Source organism: Schistocerca americana, chromosome 8 (genome assembly GCF_021461395.2).
Source record: "Schistocerca americana isolate TAMUIC-IGC-003095 chromosome 8, iqSchAmer2.1, whole genome shotgun sequence".
Classification (NCBI taxonomy): domain Eukaryota; kingdom Metazoa; phylum Arthropoda; class Insecta; order Orthoptera; family Acrididae; genus Schistocerca; species Schistocerca americana.
The window spans coordinates 395,567,428-395,586,695 of record NC_060126.1 but is presented as its reverse complement, the minus strand read 5'-3'; the positions used below and the strand labels follow the sequence as shown (position 1 = coordinate 395,586,695).

The 19,268-nt window shown below is 38.8% G+C and overlaps 1 protein-coding gene across 1 annotated transcript in view; it reads left to right on the top strand.

The window, feature by feature from the left end:
• The window catches only part of LOC124544597, a 38,673-nt gene extending 22,246 nt beyond the window's left edge, over nucleotides 1-16,427 (top strand). Inside the window, exons 2-4 of the mRNA XM_047123190.1 lie at nucleotides 13,171-13,309; nucleotides 14,239-14,270; nucleotides 16,223-16,427. Coding sequence (XP_046979146.1) covers nucleotides 13,171-13,309; nucleotides 14,239-14,270; nucleotides 16,223-16,418 — 367 coding nt within the window. The 3' untranslated portion in view covers nucleotides 16,419-16,427. The remainder of the gene's footprint in view (nucleotides 1-13,170; nucleotides 13,310-14,238; nucleotides 14,271-16,222) is intronic.
• The last annotated feature ends 2,841 nt before the right edge of the window (nucleotides 16,428-19,268 follow it).

Below are 19,268 nucleotides of genomic sequence, written 5' to 3'. Positions count from 1 at the left end.
TCATGATGACAATTGGCAGAGACAGCTGTCAAAAGTGTAAGTATTTTATTCATATTGATATGGATTGTAAATGAAGAAGATTTTATTGAAGCATGTCACTGAAAGACTTCAAGGACAAATAGGTTAGCTTTGATTGGGGGATTGGTGACAAAGAAGTAGGCATCAGGAGAAGGAGAATAGGTTTTTGGCAAGTCCAAGATGGTTAAACATGGTTGTGGGGCTGAAGGTGAGGCCTTTGGATAAATCTGAAACTTCTGTGGGATTCAGGTTGTTGGTGGAAAGGTTCAAACATTGTTTTCATTTTGTCTGGGTTCTGGATTTCGTGGAGTGCTGGGAGGAAGTTTGGGAGGCTGTGGCAAATTGAAAAGTTCTGTTCATTGGGCAGGGACTGTGTGGTGGGTTGATAATGGGTTTCACTGTGAGCAGTGACCGAGACTCGAACTCGGGCACACAGTTTTAATCTGCCAGGAAGTTTCATATCAGCGCATACTCCGCTGCAGAGTGAAAATCTCATTCTGGAAACGTCCCCCAGGCTGTGGCTAAGCCATGTCTCCGCTATATCCTTTCTTTCAGGAGTGCTAGTTCTGCAAGGTTCGCAGGAGAGCTTCTGTAAAGTTTGGAAGGTAGGAGACGAGATACTGGCAGAAGTAAAGCTGCGAGTACCGGGCGTGAGTCGTGCTTTGGTAGCTCAGATGATAGAGCATTTTCCCGCGAAAGGCAAAGGTCCCGAGTTCGAGTCTCGGTCGGGCACACAGTTTTAATCTGCCAGGAAGTTTCACAGGTCACACCTGTCTATAAGAAGGATACTAGAAGTGAGCCACAAAACTATTGTACGATTTCCTTGACATCGATTTGTTGTAGAATTTTAGAACATATTCTGAGCTCAAACATAATGAGGTATCTTGGAAAGAATGTCTCCTCAGCGCCAACTAGCATGGATTTCGAAAACATTGATCATGTGATACCCAACTCACTCTTTTCTCATATGATATACTGAAAGCTATGGATCAAGGCAAACAGAGAGATGCACTATTTCTTGATTTTCAACTTTGCTTATTGTCAGAAGTACAATTGTATGGCATGTCAACTGAAATTTGTGACTGGGTTGAGGACCTTTTGGTAGGAAGGGCACAGCATGTTGTCTTGAATGGAGAATCATCATTGGTTGTAGAAGTAACTTTGGTTGTGTCCCAGCGAAGTGTGTTGGGACCTTTGCTGTTCAGGTTGTACGTCAGTGAGCCCACAGACAACATTAATAGTAACTTGAGACTTTTTGCAGATGATGCCATTATATATGATGAAGTATTGCCTGAAAGAAGCTGCATAAATATTCAGTCAGATCTTGATATGATTTGAAAGTTGTGCAAAGATTGGCTTTAAATGTTTCTTTATATGTTCAGAAATGTAAAATTTTGCACTTCACAAAATAAAAAACTGTAGTATCCTATGATTATAATATCAATGAGTCACTATTGGAATCAGCCAACTCATACAAATACTTGGGTGTAACACTTTGTATGGATATAAAATGGAATGATCACATAGGTTCAGTTGTGGTTAAAGTAGGTGGTTGAATTTGGTTTATCAGCAGAATATGGGGAAAGTGCAATCATTCTACAGAGGAGATTGCTTACAAACTCCACGTGTGACCGGTTCTAGAATATTGCTCAAGTGTGTGGGACCCATAACAGAAAGGACTAACAGGGGATTTTGAATGTACACAGAGAAGGCCAGCATGGATGGTCACAGGTTTATTTAATCCACAGAGATTCTGAAGGAACTGAACTGGAAGACTCTTGAGGATAGATGTAAACTATACCAAGAAAGTGTATTAGCAATGTTTCAGGGACCAGCTTTAAATGATTACTCTAGGAGTTTGCTACAATACCTAATGTATTGCTAGGAGTCTGATACAATATCTGACGTATTGCTCACATACGGATCATGAGGACAAGATTAGAATAATTACTGTACACACAGAGGAATTCTTCCCACATTTCATCTGTGAATGGAACAGGAAGAAATCCTAATAACTGGCACAATGGAATGTACCCTCTGCCATGCACCTCGTGGTTTATAGAGTATAGATGTAGATAATTTACTATAGGTGCCTGAGCCAGAGAGCTGCTCCCAGTGTCTGGAAAGCAGCATAGCTTAGAATTATCTACAAAAGAGACGACAAAACTTGTTCTGAAAACTAACTTATCTTCCCTTGTAACAGAATTCTGAAATATATTATGCGTTCATAAGTAATTTCACACATCCATATGTTTGAAAAGGAGAAAATCCAAGAGGTGGATCATAAGGGTCATGAGCCACCCCCTCTACCCAAAGGCCATTTTACGGTAATTATTCCTACTTTTACAAATATCAGTTTCCTGATTTCTTAGGTAACTTTTGGAGAATGAAGTGACATAAAAACACAGTCTTGAAAATGGCCACGAGTGCTAGAAAACTACGAGATATGTTTAAGATAGAGTCATAATAGGTGTCCGCAAGAGGGAAGGGGAGGGGAGGGGAGGAGAGGGGGGGGGGGGGGGGGGGGGCAAGAGGGCACTTCGTCGCTCCTGGAATTTAGGTACAGCCCTCATATTCATCACTGAAGTCACATGAATTTCTAGAGATCATTATCTGCAATTCCACTAAACTGCAGATTTTACATTGCCAACTGTGACGAGAAATACTGCAGCTTTCGCACTCACTATATATATATGTGGGGTTTCTTAGTTTTTACTCTGTTCACAGGAAGTCATGGCAATTCATTCCTGCACCCACAGTTTCAGTACTGATTTGCTGTCAAGATGGATATGAACCTTTGTAGAACTGTGCCAAAATACTTTCTTCAATTTTTTCCTGTTGCTTCTTCATTCAAGCCCTACTGAGCTGCAGAAAGGAAACATTCACACATTCTTGCACACAGATTCCATCCCTGATTTGCAACACACAGGCATGACACAGTACATGTTTTTGGTGTTTCTTCTGTAATAAAATTTTTCTGCACCGAATTCCCCCAACTTCTTATACTATTCTATCATCCCCCACTTAGAGGTTATTAGAGAAACATACCAGCGAGAAATTGTGAGTACATCACCCAAAATTGCTCCTGGTATGTGACTGCGTCATCCTCAGTTGTTAGGTGGTTGTGCCCACTAGGAATTTTGACTGCATCATCCTCGGTTGTTAGAGTGTTGTGCCTGCTAGGAATCTTGATTGCGTCTTCCTTGGTTATTCCAGGGGTGCCCCTACCTGTCCTCATGACTCGTCCCGGCTCGCCCCAACCTATTCTGACTTTACTAGGTGGGAATTGGTACGCATATTATCCCTGAAATAAGATAGATTAAATCTGCCTAGCCAGCCATTCTCTCCCACGGTTTCGATTGTAATGTCGACAGCAGCCAACGCCATCTCTACGTACAGTTAGGTTTTATTTTTGCCTGAATTAGTACTTGTAAGTAATCTCTTCACCAGTTTTCTGTGCAAATCTGTGGGCAGAAGTCTAGGTAAGTCAACATCATTAAATTTGTATATTCTATTAATATGAATCATAATTACAATGATTCCAAAAATGGTTTTCTAGAAAGCTGCCTGGTAATCCTTTTTTTGTCGCATAGCTCTAAGTAAGTAAGGAGAACCATACCTGGCACATAATTTTCAAAATAATTTCTGAATTTGTGAGAATACCATTCTTACACTGAATGTAAGATAATCGAGTTAAAGTAATTGAAGCATATTTTTCTTAGTAAACTGAATGGAATATTATATTTGTGGAAAGCATAATTTGTGTGACTAATTAAATGATTGTGATAATGGAATATATAATTTTATACTTGGTAAAGAATATTTTATACCTTTTATGAGATGGGACATGGACGAGAGGGTTTGTATCGATGTCAGAAGGGGGGTGGGTAGTGTAGGTAAAAGCATGATTTATACTAACAGATAAATCATGCCTAACACAAAACACACATCACACCTTTCAAACGACCCGCACAAACAAGTGTGCCTGAGTCTTCATTTGCTGCTTCCATAGGGTTGCTAAGATTTTTTTCGGGGACCTCAAGGCTGAAGGTGGGAATGTCCGTTCTGTAGGAGACTATTTAACACCATACCTCCTTCGGCTTCTCACTCAAGTACCAGCGAGGTAGTGATTCTGGGGAAAGGGGGTGGGAATGGTTTCCTGTCTTTGGGGCTGTCTTCTTTCTCTTCTTCGATATTGGCAACCACATCTACCTTTTTTCCTTTCTTACTTCTCATTTTAGGACCAATCTATTTTTCCCTCTTTCCACATTCATCTACTCATATTACAGAAGTCCTTCCTAGTTTCCGTAGTTTCCAATAACCTACAACTTATCTTCAGATAAGAAGGCCGAAGAATTAGACTACACAAAAACACTTCTGCATACAAAAAAATACAAATACACAAACAATGAAGTTACAGATTAAAAGGATGTAAGAACCGCCAAGGGTTGTAGGGAAAGAAGATGTGAGTACATCTGGAAAGATGCACACATTGTTTTTTTAAGTGACAGTTCTACATTGTTCCTTTTTTTTGTCTTATCTTGTATATACGTACATGTATATGTTGTTGTTGTGGTCTTCAGTCCTGAGACTGGTTTGATGCAGCTCTCCATGCTACTCTATCCTGTGCAAGTTTCTTCATCTCCCAGTACCTATTGCAACCTACATCCTTCTGAAGTACATGTATATAGAGGTGTGTGTGTGTGTGTGCGCATATATATAGTTATAATAGAGGGAAACATTCCACGTAGGAAAAATATATCTAAAAACAAAGATGATGTGACTTACCAAGTGAAAGTGCTGGCAGGTCGACAGACACACAAACAAACACAAACATACACACAAAATTCAAGCTTTCGCAACAAACTGTTGCCTCATCAGGAAAGAGGGAAGGAGAGGGAAAGACGAAAGGATGTGGGTTTTAAGGGAGAGGGTAAGGAGTCATTCCAATCCCGGGAGCGGAAAGACTTACCTTAGGGGGAAAAAAGGACGGGTATACACTCGCACACACACACACACACATATCCATCCACACATATACAGACACAAGCAGACATATTTAAAGACAAAGAGTTTGGGCAGAGATGTCAGTCGAGGCAGAAGTGCAGAGGCAAAGATGTTGTTGAAAGACAGGTGAGGTATGAATGGCGGCAACTTGAAATTAGCGGAGATTGAGGCCTGGTGGATAACGGGAAGAGAGGATATATTGAAGAGCAAGTTCCCATCTCCGGAGTTCGGATAGGTTGGTGTCAGTGGGAATTATCCAGATAACCTGGACGGTGTAACACTGTGCCAAGATGTGCTGCCCGTGCACCAAGGCATGTTTAGCCACAGGGTGATCCTCATTACCAACAAACACTGTCTGCCTGTGTCCACAACAGTTTGTTGCGAAAGCTTGAATTTTGTGTGTATGTTTGTGTGTCTATCGACCTGCCAGCACTTTCGTTCATTAATTCACATCATCTGTGTTTTTAGATATATTTTTCCCACGTGGAATGTTTCCCTCTATTACCACCAATAGCTTTATTATGTTTCATGTGAGTTTACAAGGGTTGAAAAGAACACTTTTATTTGCCCAGAATTCCTCCAGGCTACAAACTACTATAAATAATGATACTAGTGTGTACTAAGGAAAAAATAGTACAAGGAATTAGAATAAAGTACTCTAGTGTCATGAACACCTGGAATTTACAATTGGATAAAGAGCAGAAAAAAGAAAAAAATGGTCCTCACAATTTTTTAGACATTGAAAGTGCTAACTCCAACATTGATTGAAATATTCACGTTTTATTTAAAAAAAGGGGGAATAGCTAAATAATAAGAAAAAGGGTAGTAAAAAAAAAAAGGAATAGCTAAATAATAAGAAAAAGGGTATTCCCAGTTATTAAAAGAAAAAGGTATATTGTTGAAACATGAATTGTTATCATATATGATATAAATGTACATAATGATGGTATATAAAATATTGGATGTTCAAACTGAGGGGTGGAATATGTAGTGCTTCAAGAATTTCTGCGTAAATTCTAGAACCACTTGGCCTTCCTCCATCACGGATCCACGATATTTTAAATAGAAGTGTGAGAGAGATGAGTCCAGCCTACTGCACAGTGCATGTTTGTGTGTGCAGGTCTAAAAACAGTCACGAGCAAAAATGTGGACATGGCAGCCGACAAGTACCTGCTGTATGATCCATAGAGTTTCAGTGTATGTTTAGAGAAGAGCCTGTGCTATTCTATGCTGGTTTAGTGACTGTGATGATCGTTAAGAACAAATGAAGAAATGGGATTAGACTTTTAAGTATTTCATGTGTTGGAATTGCTAGAAGCAAGACATGTTCATATTTTCTGGTGGTTATTAAACCAACCCTGTTGTAAATGTATCATAATAGAGTCTAATGTTTGACAACTTGGTTAACTCGCACGAGTTTGAATATTTATATGAGAAGTGGTGAATTTGTTTTTTGTGGAAGTTGAAATATACCATGACTGAACTAAAAGTATTCTTTGAGTACCAAATTATTTTAAGAGTAGAGAGAGAGTCTGATAAATTCCCTTAACCAGCATTATTTTTCAGAGAAGAAGTTTTTGAGATCGATGTGGCCAGCTATCCAGAGAGGATGATTGACTGTGTGTACCAAGTAAGTCAACCTATGGGAGAGAGGTGGGAAGTTTGAAAATCAGCTCCACATCGGTTCTTGTCATCTAAGGCTGTAGACAACTACCTCAGTCCTCATTTCCCCTCTCTTACCAAAAATTTTGGCTTGTGAACATACGCACATCAAAAAAAGTTTTGCATCACCCCTGTTCCCAGAACTCCTGAAGATGGATGTTGACTGTGGATATTGTATCACAGATACAGTACCTTTGACTGTTCAGAGATGTCACTAAACCCACCCAAAGATGTAAACAACCATGCATGAGCAGTGCCTATTAGACGGAAGGGGTCTGGCAGCCGATTTCCAGTCATTCCACCAGCAAGTAGGTACATGGATCGTGTTGTCTATAGTTCAACCATGCCTAGACAGTCAACACTGCGGTTCGATGACGTCCACATTGTGCCAGGAAGGGCTCTCAACAAGGGAGGTGTCCAGGCGTCTCGGAGTGAACCAAAGCAATGTTGTTTGAACGTGGAGGAGATACAAAGAGACAGGAACTGTCGATGACGTGCCTCTCTCAGGTCACCCAAAGGCGACTACTGCAGTGGATGACCGCTACCTATGGCTTATGGCTCGTAGGAACCCTGACAGCAACGCCACCATGCTGAATAATGCTTTTCTTGCAGCCACAGGGCATCCTGTTATGATCCAAACTGTGCACAATAAGCTACATGATGCGCAACTTCACTCCTGACGTCCATGGCGCAGTCCATCTGTGCAACAACACCAAACAGCACAGTACAGATGGCCCGAATGACATGCCAAATTGACCACTCAGGGGCATCATGTTCTTTTCACCAATGAGTGCTGCATATGCCTTCAACCAGACAATTGTCAGAGACGTGTTTGGAGGCAACCCTGTCAGGCTGAATGCTTTATACACACTGTCCAGTGACTGCAGCAAGATGGGTTTTTTTGAGGTGGCATTATGTGGGGCCGACGTACACTACTGGTGGTCATCGAAGGCGCCATAATGGCTGTATGATACGTAAATGCCCTCCTCCGACTGATAGTGCAACCATATTGGCGAGGTATTTGTCTTCAGAGATGACAATTTGCACCCCCGTCATGCACATCTTGTGAATGACTTCCTTCAGGATAATGACATCACTCGATTAGAGTGGCCAGCGTGTTCTCCAGGGTTGAACCCTATTGAACATGCTTAGGATAGACTGAAAAGGGCTGTTTAACGGACGACATGACCCACCAACCGCTCTGAGGGATCTACACTGAATCGCCATTGAGAAGTGAGACAATCTGGACCAACAATGCCTTGATGAACTTGTGAATAGTATGCCATGATGAATACAGGCATGCATCAATGCAAGAGGACATGGTACTGGTTATTAGAAATACCAGTGTGTACAGCAATCTGGACCACCAGCTCTGAAGGTCTCACTGTATGATGGTACAACATGCAATGTGTGGTTTTCACGAGCAATGAAAAGGGCAGAAATGATGTTTATGTTGATCTCTACTTGAATTTTCTATACAGGTTCTGGAACTCTCAGAACCCAGGTGATGCAAAACTTTTTTTGCTGTGAGTATTTGCATTCTTTTAACACAGAAGATTCTAAATCTTTATACCAAATCCTGCTTTCTAATGAAGCCTTTGTACTCAGCATCTTCCTCTCAATGCCACTGTCTGTATATGTCTCTCTCCCACTGTCTCTTTTTTTGCTGGCACTTTCCCCTGTCTGTCTCTCCTCCAGTCACTGTCTTCATCCCTTTCTCTTGTCATTCCTTACTACTGTCTCCTCTGTCCCTTTCATTCTCTCTCTGTCCCACTGCCATTGCCTTTGTGCCATTCTTTTTCTCCCCCATTGGCACTGTCTCTTTCTTTCTTGCTTGCAGTCCACTGTCTTTCTCTTCAACTACCATTGTGTCTCCACCACACATGTTCTTGTCCTTGAGGATGGTTTGCTTGGGGGTTTTCCCCTAGACCAGGAAACTTTAACATATGAGTATAGGAAATGGGGAAAAGCTGGCAAATTTTTTTCATATTTAAGTTGACCAGACAGGGAAGGGGATGATTCCAGATTCCTGCCCCCCTTCCCCCCTCCCAACCATATGATGGTCTCCGTTCATCTCTCTCTTCCACTTCCACTGTCTCCTTTCTCTCTTTTGCTCCCACTGCTACTATGTCCAACCATTTTTCTTTCTATTTCCTTCTCCCACCATCACTATCTCCTCTCTCTTTTTCTCCCACTGGCAGTGTCTCTCTGCTACTCTCTTTCAGCACAAAAAAGCACAATACATTTACATGCCAAAATCTTTGATGAAGAAGGTGAAATGTGGGTTGAGGCAGCTGATTCCCAATTTCTCTGTTAGAGTCTTTTAAGGAGGAGCATATTTGCCTGTTTTGTGCTCTGACAGGAGCATTTTTCAGCTGGTTCATTTATCTTCACTTTTAAAGAAGGATGTGTTGTTTATATAGATCGAATTCTGCAGGTCAGTAAAGTTTTAACAGTTTATTTATATATATAAGCCCATTTACAAACTTTGACACATCTAAACAATTAATAAGTATGCATAATATAAGGTTAACAAAAAAATTTGCCTCCTATCCAATGCAAGTTCACTTTACACTATCTTACGTAACACTGCACACCATTTTTAGGCTACACCTACAGTATAGCAAAAAAAATGCAGTGTTTGATTGGAAAGTACAAAGAATATCATAAAACAAAATAATTTTTGTAAGAATGCTTACACTGGCAGTTGGCACCATCTAACAATTTCAATGTCAGGACAGCCTGTACAGGCACAAAGTGCCCATTATGCAGAGACAACACTTTATTGCTGAAAAAATGGCGACTAAAAACATAGTTTGGTGACCTCAGAACCTTTGGGATGACCCAGAACCTTTGTCATGTGTTCATTCACTATATGTCAGTTAAAACTACATTTGTGCCTCAGACTAGCTATTAGATGCATAACTATAGTAACTTTGAACCTCTGGATCATGGTAACAGATAATGATATCGAAAAAGTTTCATGGTTCGCTGAGAACACCATCTTAAGAATACACAGTAAAAATTTTGACAGTTTGCTATTAACAGAAATTATAAAAGTGACCTTCCCCACAGTTGATACTTTTGATGTCCAAAAGTTTTTTTTTTCTTCCAGGAACCACCCATGAACAATTGGTGCTTCTATAAGCCATCTAAGGCCCACACTGAACCACACGTAATGCAATTGAACCAACCAATTCGCTCAATTTGCCTGGGCTGGAGGAAGTGTGTAATGTTTAAATCTTGACCCTTCACTGCAGGATATGTCCATTCTACCAATAGGTATACAAATGGTTGCTAGGCTAAGTGCTATCCAAAACAGTTGACTACTTTTCTCTGCCATCAGTGGATGCCAACTGATGACCGCCTGAAAAATCACAAGTTTGTGTGTGACTTTGGAAATTTTGTGGTGCCCATATAGATATGCTCCTTCATGTCTTCTAATAATATGTCTGGTATTTGACTTTATCATTTGCAAGCATTCCTAGCTATTTGGTTGTTTTAACAGTTGGGAAATTGTTTTGAGCTAATTGCAGTGTTTGATTACTTGAAATTCTGTACCTAATGATTTTTATTTATTTATTTCTTGTTCCGTAGATCCAGTTAGTGAGTCAATCACAAGGATATGGAACGTGTCAAATTGTACAGGTTTCAATTTAAACTTACAATAAATACAAGGGCATTTCAATGGCAAATTGTACATAGTTTAAGTAAGACATACTATAAATACAGTAACAGATACAATGTCAGCTAGATAACATAACTACCATTTGACAGAAAAAGGAGTTTCAAATAAAGGTTAAAGATAAGAGCACAAAGTTAAATCAGATATTAGGCCTACAAGAGTAAATACATGTACAGCCAATCTGTTGTTACAAAAAGTGTGTTAATGCCCAAATGCACAATAAAATCAATTGAACTACTTCTAGACATAATACGTTTAGTGATGGTATACATTTTCTTTCAGGTATTCATCCACAGTATAATAAGATTTCTCTGTCAGGTAATCTTTGAGAACTTGTTTAAATTTTGGCAGTTCTGTATGAACACATTTGATATGTAGTGGTAGAGCATTGAACACCTTAATGCTGGAGTAGTAAACTCCTTTTTGTACCAGAGTGAGACGTTTCATTTCTAAATGTAGATTGTTTTTGTTTCTGGTGTTATAACCATGAAAATAATCACAGTGAATTTATTAGCAGATGTTTTGAGGCCACTGTCTATGAACCAGTCATAGAAACAACTAACAGCTACATCAATTTTTTGTTGTCAACAATTTAATTTTTTAGCTTCAGCATATATAGATATGAGTTTCAGTAACTGGATAGTGTTGTAAAAACATTCATGAAGAGTAGAAAACCAAGACCAATCCCTGTGAAAAAACTTTGCTAGTTTCTCTTGGTCATAGTGTATTTCCATTTTGTAAAATGATTACTTTCCTATTGCTCAGGACTGACAAATGGTTTTGGAGATTTAATTTTTTTCCATATTTTGCTCCAAGGCCAATATGACAACATTACTGTATGCTAGCTTTAAGTCTATGTATGAGGGCAGGAACTTTAATTGTGACAACTATTTATTTACAGCTTGTACAAAATAGTTATTTGTTTCAAAGTTTTACTGACCTTCAAAATAGTCACCAATTGCCAGCGATGTGGAAGTATTAGGATACTCTTAGCAGTGCCAGTTGTGTTGACAGTTCGAGCAGCGTGGTCTATTGCCTGATGAATTTGTAGCAGTTCTGAAGCGAATGCCATGAAGTGTTTCACTCAGTTTAGAAACTGAGTTGAATTCATGAGGGCTTACGTCAGGGGAATGCAGTAGGTGGTATAGCACTTAGCAGCCCCATCAGTCAAGCAAATCACTAACAGCTTGCACTGTACGTGCTTGAGCATTGTCCTGCAAAATGACGGACAGATCCTGCAGAAAGTGTCATCACTTCTGTCTCTAAGCTGGTTGTAGATTGTGTTCCTATTTTGTTAAAAGGGATGGTACAGGTCAATTTTGAGTCTTTGTGTCCAGGTCTTATTATAGATTTTTAGCAACAACATTTTCCTGTTAGTACGGTATGTCTCTCCATTTGGTAGTCAATATAATTGGGGCCAGATGCAATATTTTACAATTGGGATAATGCAATCTGGAGTTCCTTCAGTGGCAAGGGTTATATAAGTTTGCTGTTGTCCTCTTCATATTCAGTTTCATCTTCTTTATCTGGTACATCAAGTGGAGCAGTCATACACAGGAATAATTCTGACAGTACATTAGATAGTGCATTTTTCTAGGTGTTTGCCATCATGCTATTTTATGTTATTTATTTCATTCAAAATCTGGGTTAATCATGTTTCTTTGCTGACTTTAGCATAGATTTTTTTAAATTAAATATCACTTCTTCTTTGGCTTATGTTATCTTATAGTTAACAAAATCAATGTCATTAGGGACTCATGTTTTCGAGAAATTTCCCTTCCCAGATGGGAATGAGAGTCATCATTGACACACACAATTACAGTTACAGCAGTAAGTAAAAATCCATGTGAAAACTGGAAGAGTAAGGACCAATTGCAAATGCCCTTGTCCCATATTCTTCTTTAAACAAAGCAAATGTGGAGGCCTATGTCCTGAAGTTTTTTACTACAAAACAGGTTGTCATAAGCTTGTCAAGAGTAATACGGTTCAGCCTATCTAAGTTATTGTCTTTGCTGTCAAATAATAAAACAAAAGAACCTTTGTTATTAGTTGTATACAAGTTGGCACTGAGAACTGCTGTGGTATCTTCTTGGTTGGTGTCATTGCATAGGAGTTTCTCCATTTTACCTTGTTGGCTGCCGAGTCCTTCCTCTACCATGCTGTCTCATTAATTGCTTCTGGTAATTCATGGCTGGGGCTGTCATTGTCTCGAAATGCTGAATTTTTTGTGGTAGCACTCCCTCATTGACACAATGATTACATTACCAATCACTTCCATAACAGCCTGATGTGGCATTTCTGTCTCCATTTATGTGCTACATTGTTTCCTTCCAAAGTATGTGTAGCATTCCTGCTACAATCACCACCATACATAGTGGTGACTGCAGTGTAACAATATGAAAACCACTTCATGAGCAGTGACCAGGCAAATTTATCACTTTATTGCTGAAACTGAAGTCAAAGAAAAGCCTGAGAATACCATTGCTTTATGTGGGCATTTTCTGCATTATCATGAATAGACAGTAAGAAAAGGAGTAAGTACTTCTGTAGTAGTACATAAAATGCAAGTGGAAAAACTAGAGAACTTCAGATGGTCATTTACTGCATGCTCTATGTCTCCACGACTTGTGTCTATATTCAGTGGTTAAAGTGTTCTGACAGCCAGGAAGAATATTCAGTAGAAGACAAAAATATATACATATTATTCTGCATGTGGGTCTTTTTACAATTCTTCTTTGTACATAATGTCTCTTTACTGTTTTAAATATGCAACTTATTTTTATCTGTTTACTTTCTAGGTCTGAAGAGGAGTTGGAGCAAATGACCAGAGCACTAAAGGAGGCTGCCAGCAAATTTGGGCTAAACATAAACGAAGCCAAGACAGAGTACTTCGTTGTGACGCATGGTCAAAGTGAGACTGCAGAACCCTCATTAACAGTAAGTTCTCCAAGGCACAGTCTGTTGAATGGAATTTTCAATATATATTTCATATGCAGTATGATAGATACAGATTACAGGAAATTTATAGAGACTTTTGGGGAAAAAAAGCACCTGTGTGAATATTAAGAGGTCCCACGGCAAGCCCGTACTAAGAATGGAATTTTGAAAGCTAGAAGACATAGATAGAAAGTCTGTATAAAGGAAATGATCTTGAAGACAATATTACGGAAAGTGAAGAGGAAGAAAAGGAAGATGAGATGGAGATATGATAATAGGAGAAGAATTTGACAGAGCTCTGAAAGACCTAAGTTGAAACAAGTCAGCTAGAGTAGAGGAGATCCTCAGGAGAATCAGCGATGAAAAAACTATTACGAGATGATCCTCGGATGAATAAAGATAAAAACAATAACTGCTCTTGCAAGTTCTTTGCCATCTCTGGCAAGGACCGTGACAAAATATAAGAGGATCACAGTTGCAAAAATCACTACAGAACTGAATGTTGAACTTGTATCCAAGGATCATCTCACAATGAAATAGGAACTGTCAGTGTAATATAATACAAATCAATTCTTAGAATATACAACACACAGAATGCACACCATGCTTTATGAGAACAGAGCAGACAGTCTATCAGGACAGGACAGGTGGTCAGGCATGGCCTTGATTAAGGAACCATCCACGTATCTACCACAGTGATTTAGGAAAACCATGGAAAATCCAAATCAGGATGGCCAGAGAGAGCAACTCCATCCTCCAAAATATGAGCTCAGTCAGTGTCTTAACGGCTGCATTGCCACATTCTGTTGGTCCCTAGTGTACAATGATTCTACGTTTACACACAATCTGTTTGACACAAATCAATATTTAAAATATACAACACATAAAATACACAACATGCTATAGTTCTGTTCTTTATTGCAAAACAGACTGATGACACCTGCAAGAGACTCCTGAACTGAAATCAAAAACATCTAGTGGGTATGATGAAATATCAACAAAGTTAATTAAAGAATGTGATTCTGAGCTAAGTAACATATTAAGCTATCTGTGTAACCAGTCGTTTATCAGTGGAATATTTCCCGAATGGCTGAAATATGCTGAAGTTAAGCCACTGTTTAAGAAGGGAGATAAAGAAATAGCATCAAATTTCCGTCCAATTTCACTGTTGCCAGCATTCTCAAAAATTTTCGAAAAAGTAATGTACAGTCGTCTTTATAACCATCTTATCTCAAATAACATACTGTCAAAGTCACAGTTTGGATTTCTAAAAGGTTCTGATATTGAGAAGGCTATCTACACTTACAGTGAAAATGTACTTAATTCATTAGACAAAAAATTGCAGGCAACTGGTATATTTTGTGATCTGTCAAAGGCATTTGACTGTGTAAATCACAATATCCTTTTAAGTAAACTAGAATATTATAGTGTAACAGGAAATGCTGCAAAATGGTTCAAATCTTATATCTCTGGCAGGAAACAAAGGGTGTTATTAGGAAAGAGACATGTATCAAGCTATCAGGCATCATCCAACTGGGAACTAATTACATGTGGGGTCCCACAAGGTTCCATTTTGGGGCCCTTACTTTTTCTTGTGTATATCAATGACCTTTCATCAGTAACATTACCAGATGCCAAGTTTGTTTTGTTTGCTGATGATACAAACATTGCAATAAATAGCAAATCAAGTGTAGTCTTAGAAAGATCAGCCAATAAAATATTTGTAGACATTAATCACTGGTTCCTAGCCAATTCTTTGTCACTAAACTTTGAAAAAACACACTACATGCAGTTCAGAACTTGTAAGGGGTGTCCCAAGAGTATATGTCTAACATATGATGACAAGAAGATAGAAGAAGTGGACGGTGTTAAATTCTTGGGATTACAGCTTGATAATAAATTCAACTGGGAGGAGCACACCACAGAACTGCTGAAGCGTCTTAACAAATCTCTGTTTGCAATGCGAATTTTGTCAGACATAGGGGATATAAAAATGAAAAAGCTGGCATACTATGCTTACTTTCATTCCATAATGTCATATGGGATTATTTTCTGGGGTAATTCATCAAGCCAAGCTAAAGTTTTCCGGGCACAAAAACGTGCAGTAAGAATTATATGTGGTGTGAACTCAAGAACATCCTGCAGAAGCCTGTTTAGGGAACTAGGGATACTAACTACAGCTTCCCAATATATTTATTCCTTAATGAAATTTGTCATTAAAAATATATCACTTTTTCAAACCAACAGCTCAATTCATGGAATCAATACTAGAAATAAGAATAATCTTCACAAGGATTTAAAGTCACTTAGTCTTGTACAAAAAGGTGTGCATTATTCAGGAACACACATTTTCAATAACTTGCCAGCAGCCATAAAAAGCTTAACAACCAATGAAATTCAGTTTAAGAGAAGCCTAAAGGATTTATTGGTGGCCAACTCCTTCTACTCCATTGATGAATTTCTGAGGAAAACCAACTGATTTGTATATAAGTACAACATAACTTCTGCACAATTTCAGTGCAGTAATGTGTTCACTGAAAATTTGTGTGTGTGTGTGTGTGTGTGTGTGTGTGTGTAAGTATAATCTAACTTCTGCACCATTTCAGTGCAGTAATGTGTTCATTGTAAATAAGTATTACAGTAGTTGTATTACATGTTTCTTACCTTATAAATAAATATAAAACTTTTTTATTTTAAATTCAGTGCAATAGTATTTGTAAAATGACTCTTAGTGTTCATTAAAAAATGACGATCATTCCACTTGGGACCTGTGGAATGGTACATTAGCTTATTTGTTTTAGTTTAAATATTTGTCATGTATTGTTGTTTTTCTGACATGTTCCACATCCTGGAGGACCTCCTCACTACGGATCAATTGGAATGAAAGTAAATCTAATCTAATCTAACCTAATCTGAAGATACTGCTGCGCCCCTTGGACCAACTCCATTCTGTTCAAAAATCAGATTCCGTGCCCACACACATTCAGCTACGCTCCTCAGTCCACCTGAAAAACTGAGTCAGCATCCCTCCATGATGAATGAGATGTTGAACTCAGGAGAAGACATTAGAATCATGCATTTTACAGTTTGGCACACAATTTCCTTGTAAAAGCAATAAACCATGATTACATATTGAAATGTAACAGTTTGTTTTATTTATACCGTTTCATTACTACCCACTACTCTGCATATTCTAAGTAATCTTTAATAATTTCATATACTTTGCTTATGAAGAATGTTGTAACTGTCCTTTTTAACAGATACATTTTAGTAATCTTTTTCATTTGCTTTGGCAGTGCATTATACAATTTATTCCCTGTTAGAAAATGCTGTGTGGGTTTTTGTTTGTTTTTCTTTGGTAAATGTCAGTCCAAAATTCTCATGTTCCATGATTATGTATAGAACTATAAGTGGAATACTTGATAAAGTTTTATGCACCTCAGATTGGAGATTTACCAAACAAAAGTGCTGGCAGGTCGATAGACACACAAACAAACACAAACATACACACAAAATTCTAGCTTTCGCAACCAACGGCTGCTTCGTCAGAAAGAGGGAAGGAGAGGGAAAGACGAAAGGATGTGGGTTTTAAGGGAGAGGGTAAGGAGTCATTCCAATCCCGGGAGCGGAAAGACTTACCTTAGGGGGAAAAAAAGGACAGGTATACACTCGCGCACACACACATATCCATCCACACATATACAGACACAAGCAGACATATTAAAAGGCCTACGTGGAATGTTTCCCTCTATTATATTCAGATTGGAGATTGGTAGATGTACTCACTCTGTGCTGCAAGGATGCCCAATTTTTTAAATAGTTCTTTACAATGAACCTGATTAGTACTTCTAGCCATTATTCTTATGACACTTTTCTGCAGTTTAAAAACTGTGTCCATGTTTTGTTTTTTTGAACCTCAGAAAAGAATTCCACAGCTAAGAATTAAATGCATATAGGCATAGTACAGACCACAAACTGATACTAAAACCCTAAGGCATCCCATGCCAATGATATTCTTTTTGCCAGTATCTTTATGTGCTCATTCTATGTTAGCTGACAATCAATGTTCATTCCTAAAAACTTTGTGTTTGGCATGCAATCTATAGATTAATAATCTATGCTTAATTTGATAGAATTGTCCTCCCTTCTTTATAATGAAATATCTTCTGTTCTTTTTTTTACGTTCAACATTAATTTATTACGTACTGTCCATCATAAAGATTGTTGAGGTTTCATTTGCTTTCTGCAGTGGCAGCTCCGGTGTTTTATCCGTGACATAGATGTTGCTTTCACCTGAAACTAGAATTCTTTCTCCATCTCTTATACTGTCTGGAAAGTCATCAATATATATTGAGAACAGAATTTGACCCAGAAAACTATACCGAGGAACACCTATGTTTATATGTTTCTTGTCTGACAATTGTTTTAACACAAATTTGTCATCATCTGTGAATTAACTCTACCTTTTGCACTCTGTTTTCCAGTTAAGACTGTAACCACCAATTCACTATTATTCTTATACCTACTGCTTCTAGCTTTCTTAGTAGTATTTTATGGGCAACAGTGTCAAAAAGACTTGGACAAGTCTAAGAATAAGCTTGTAACACAGACACCCTTCTCGAAAGCTTCAGGTACCACTTTTCTGAACTCTAATGTCCAATATTGTACTTTTATTCATGTAACTCATTATCCTCTCTTTCATGATCGATTCAATTATTTTTAAGAATGAAGACAGTAGTGAGACTGGTAGTTGAACTGAATTGATAGTGTCTTTAAAAGTTGTTAGAAGGTGAATATCAGTAAAAGTAAAGCAAGAGTAATGGAATGTAGGTGAATTAAATAACAGAAATGTGACACTAAAGGAAGGCAATGAGTTTTGCTGCTTGAGAGAAAGAATAACTGATGACGGCCAAATTAGAGAGGATATAAAATGCATATTGGTAACAGCAAGAAAAGAGTTTCTGAAAAAGAAAAAAATGTTAACAATAAATATGAATTCAGGCCTTAAGAAGTTTTTTTCTGTATGGAGTGTAACCTCTTACGGAAATGAAACATTGGTGATAAGCAGTTCAGACAAGGTGAGAACAGAAATTTCTTACCTATAGTGCTGCAGAGGAATGTTCAGAATTAGATGGATAGATAGAATAACTAACGAGGATATAAACTTTCACTCATTCCCCAAGATGATGTTACCAAGGTACACAGAAGGGTATAGTGCAACAGCAGACAAGTTGTGCTTAGATTCATCTGTCCTGGATTATGTATTGAGGATACCAGAACTCTTCTACAGTATTTGTAAAGACCCCGCCACACATCAGGACGGGCAAGAGAAATGGTGAAGAAGGGAACAGATTAGGCCAGGGTGAGCAGTTAGCCTTATACAACACAACAGTCTCAGGACGGCACTGCGTGCACGCATCACAGCCGATTCCTGAATACATTGATGCCCCCCCCTCAGTGACAGCCGTTGTCCCAAGCTTCTCCAGCTACGAACGCCCGCGTGCACTTGTTGCCCCATGTCATGTACTTGTGTGCAACAGCCGACTTAAGATGTTCTGATGCCCCGGTCGCCCCCCCCCCCCCCCTCCCCCCTCGAATCTAGGAGGCTGCAAGGGTGCACCTCCCCCACCAGGATTTTATACAGCTTGCAGTCTGTCAGCTGAAGTCTCTCAGAGAGCAGTAGCTGACTGGACACTAGCGCACCACATCAGTGAAGTTTTTGCAAGTCCCGTAGGTATCTCCACCACAGGTATGGCGAGTCTCGTACCGGAACTTGATGATTTAATCAGCAGGCAGACAGCCAGCAGATCTTTATCACCAGAGATTAGCCACGGTTTCTCTGAAACTTATAAACCTGTCACTCTCTCCACTTCAAGATGCAGACAGAATGCTGGCATCACTGAATGTTTTGAGCCACTAAGCTCCATTACTTATATCCTAGCTATACTTCTGATGTAGT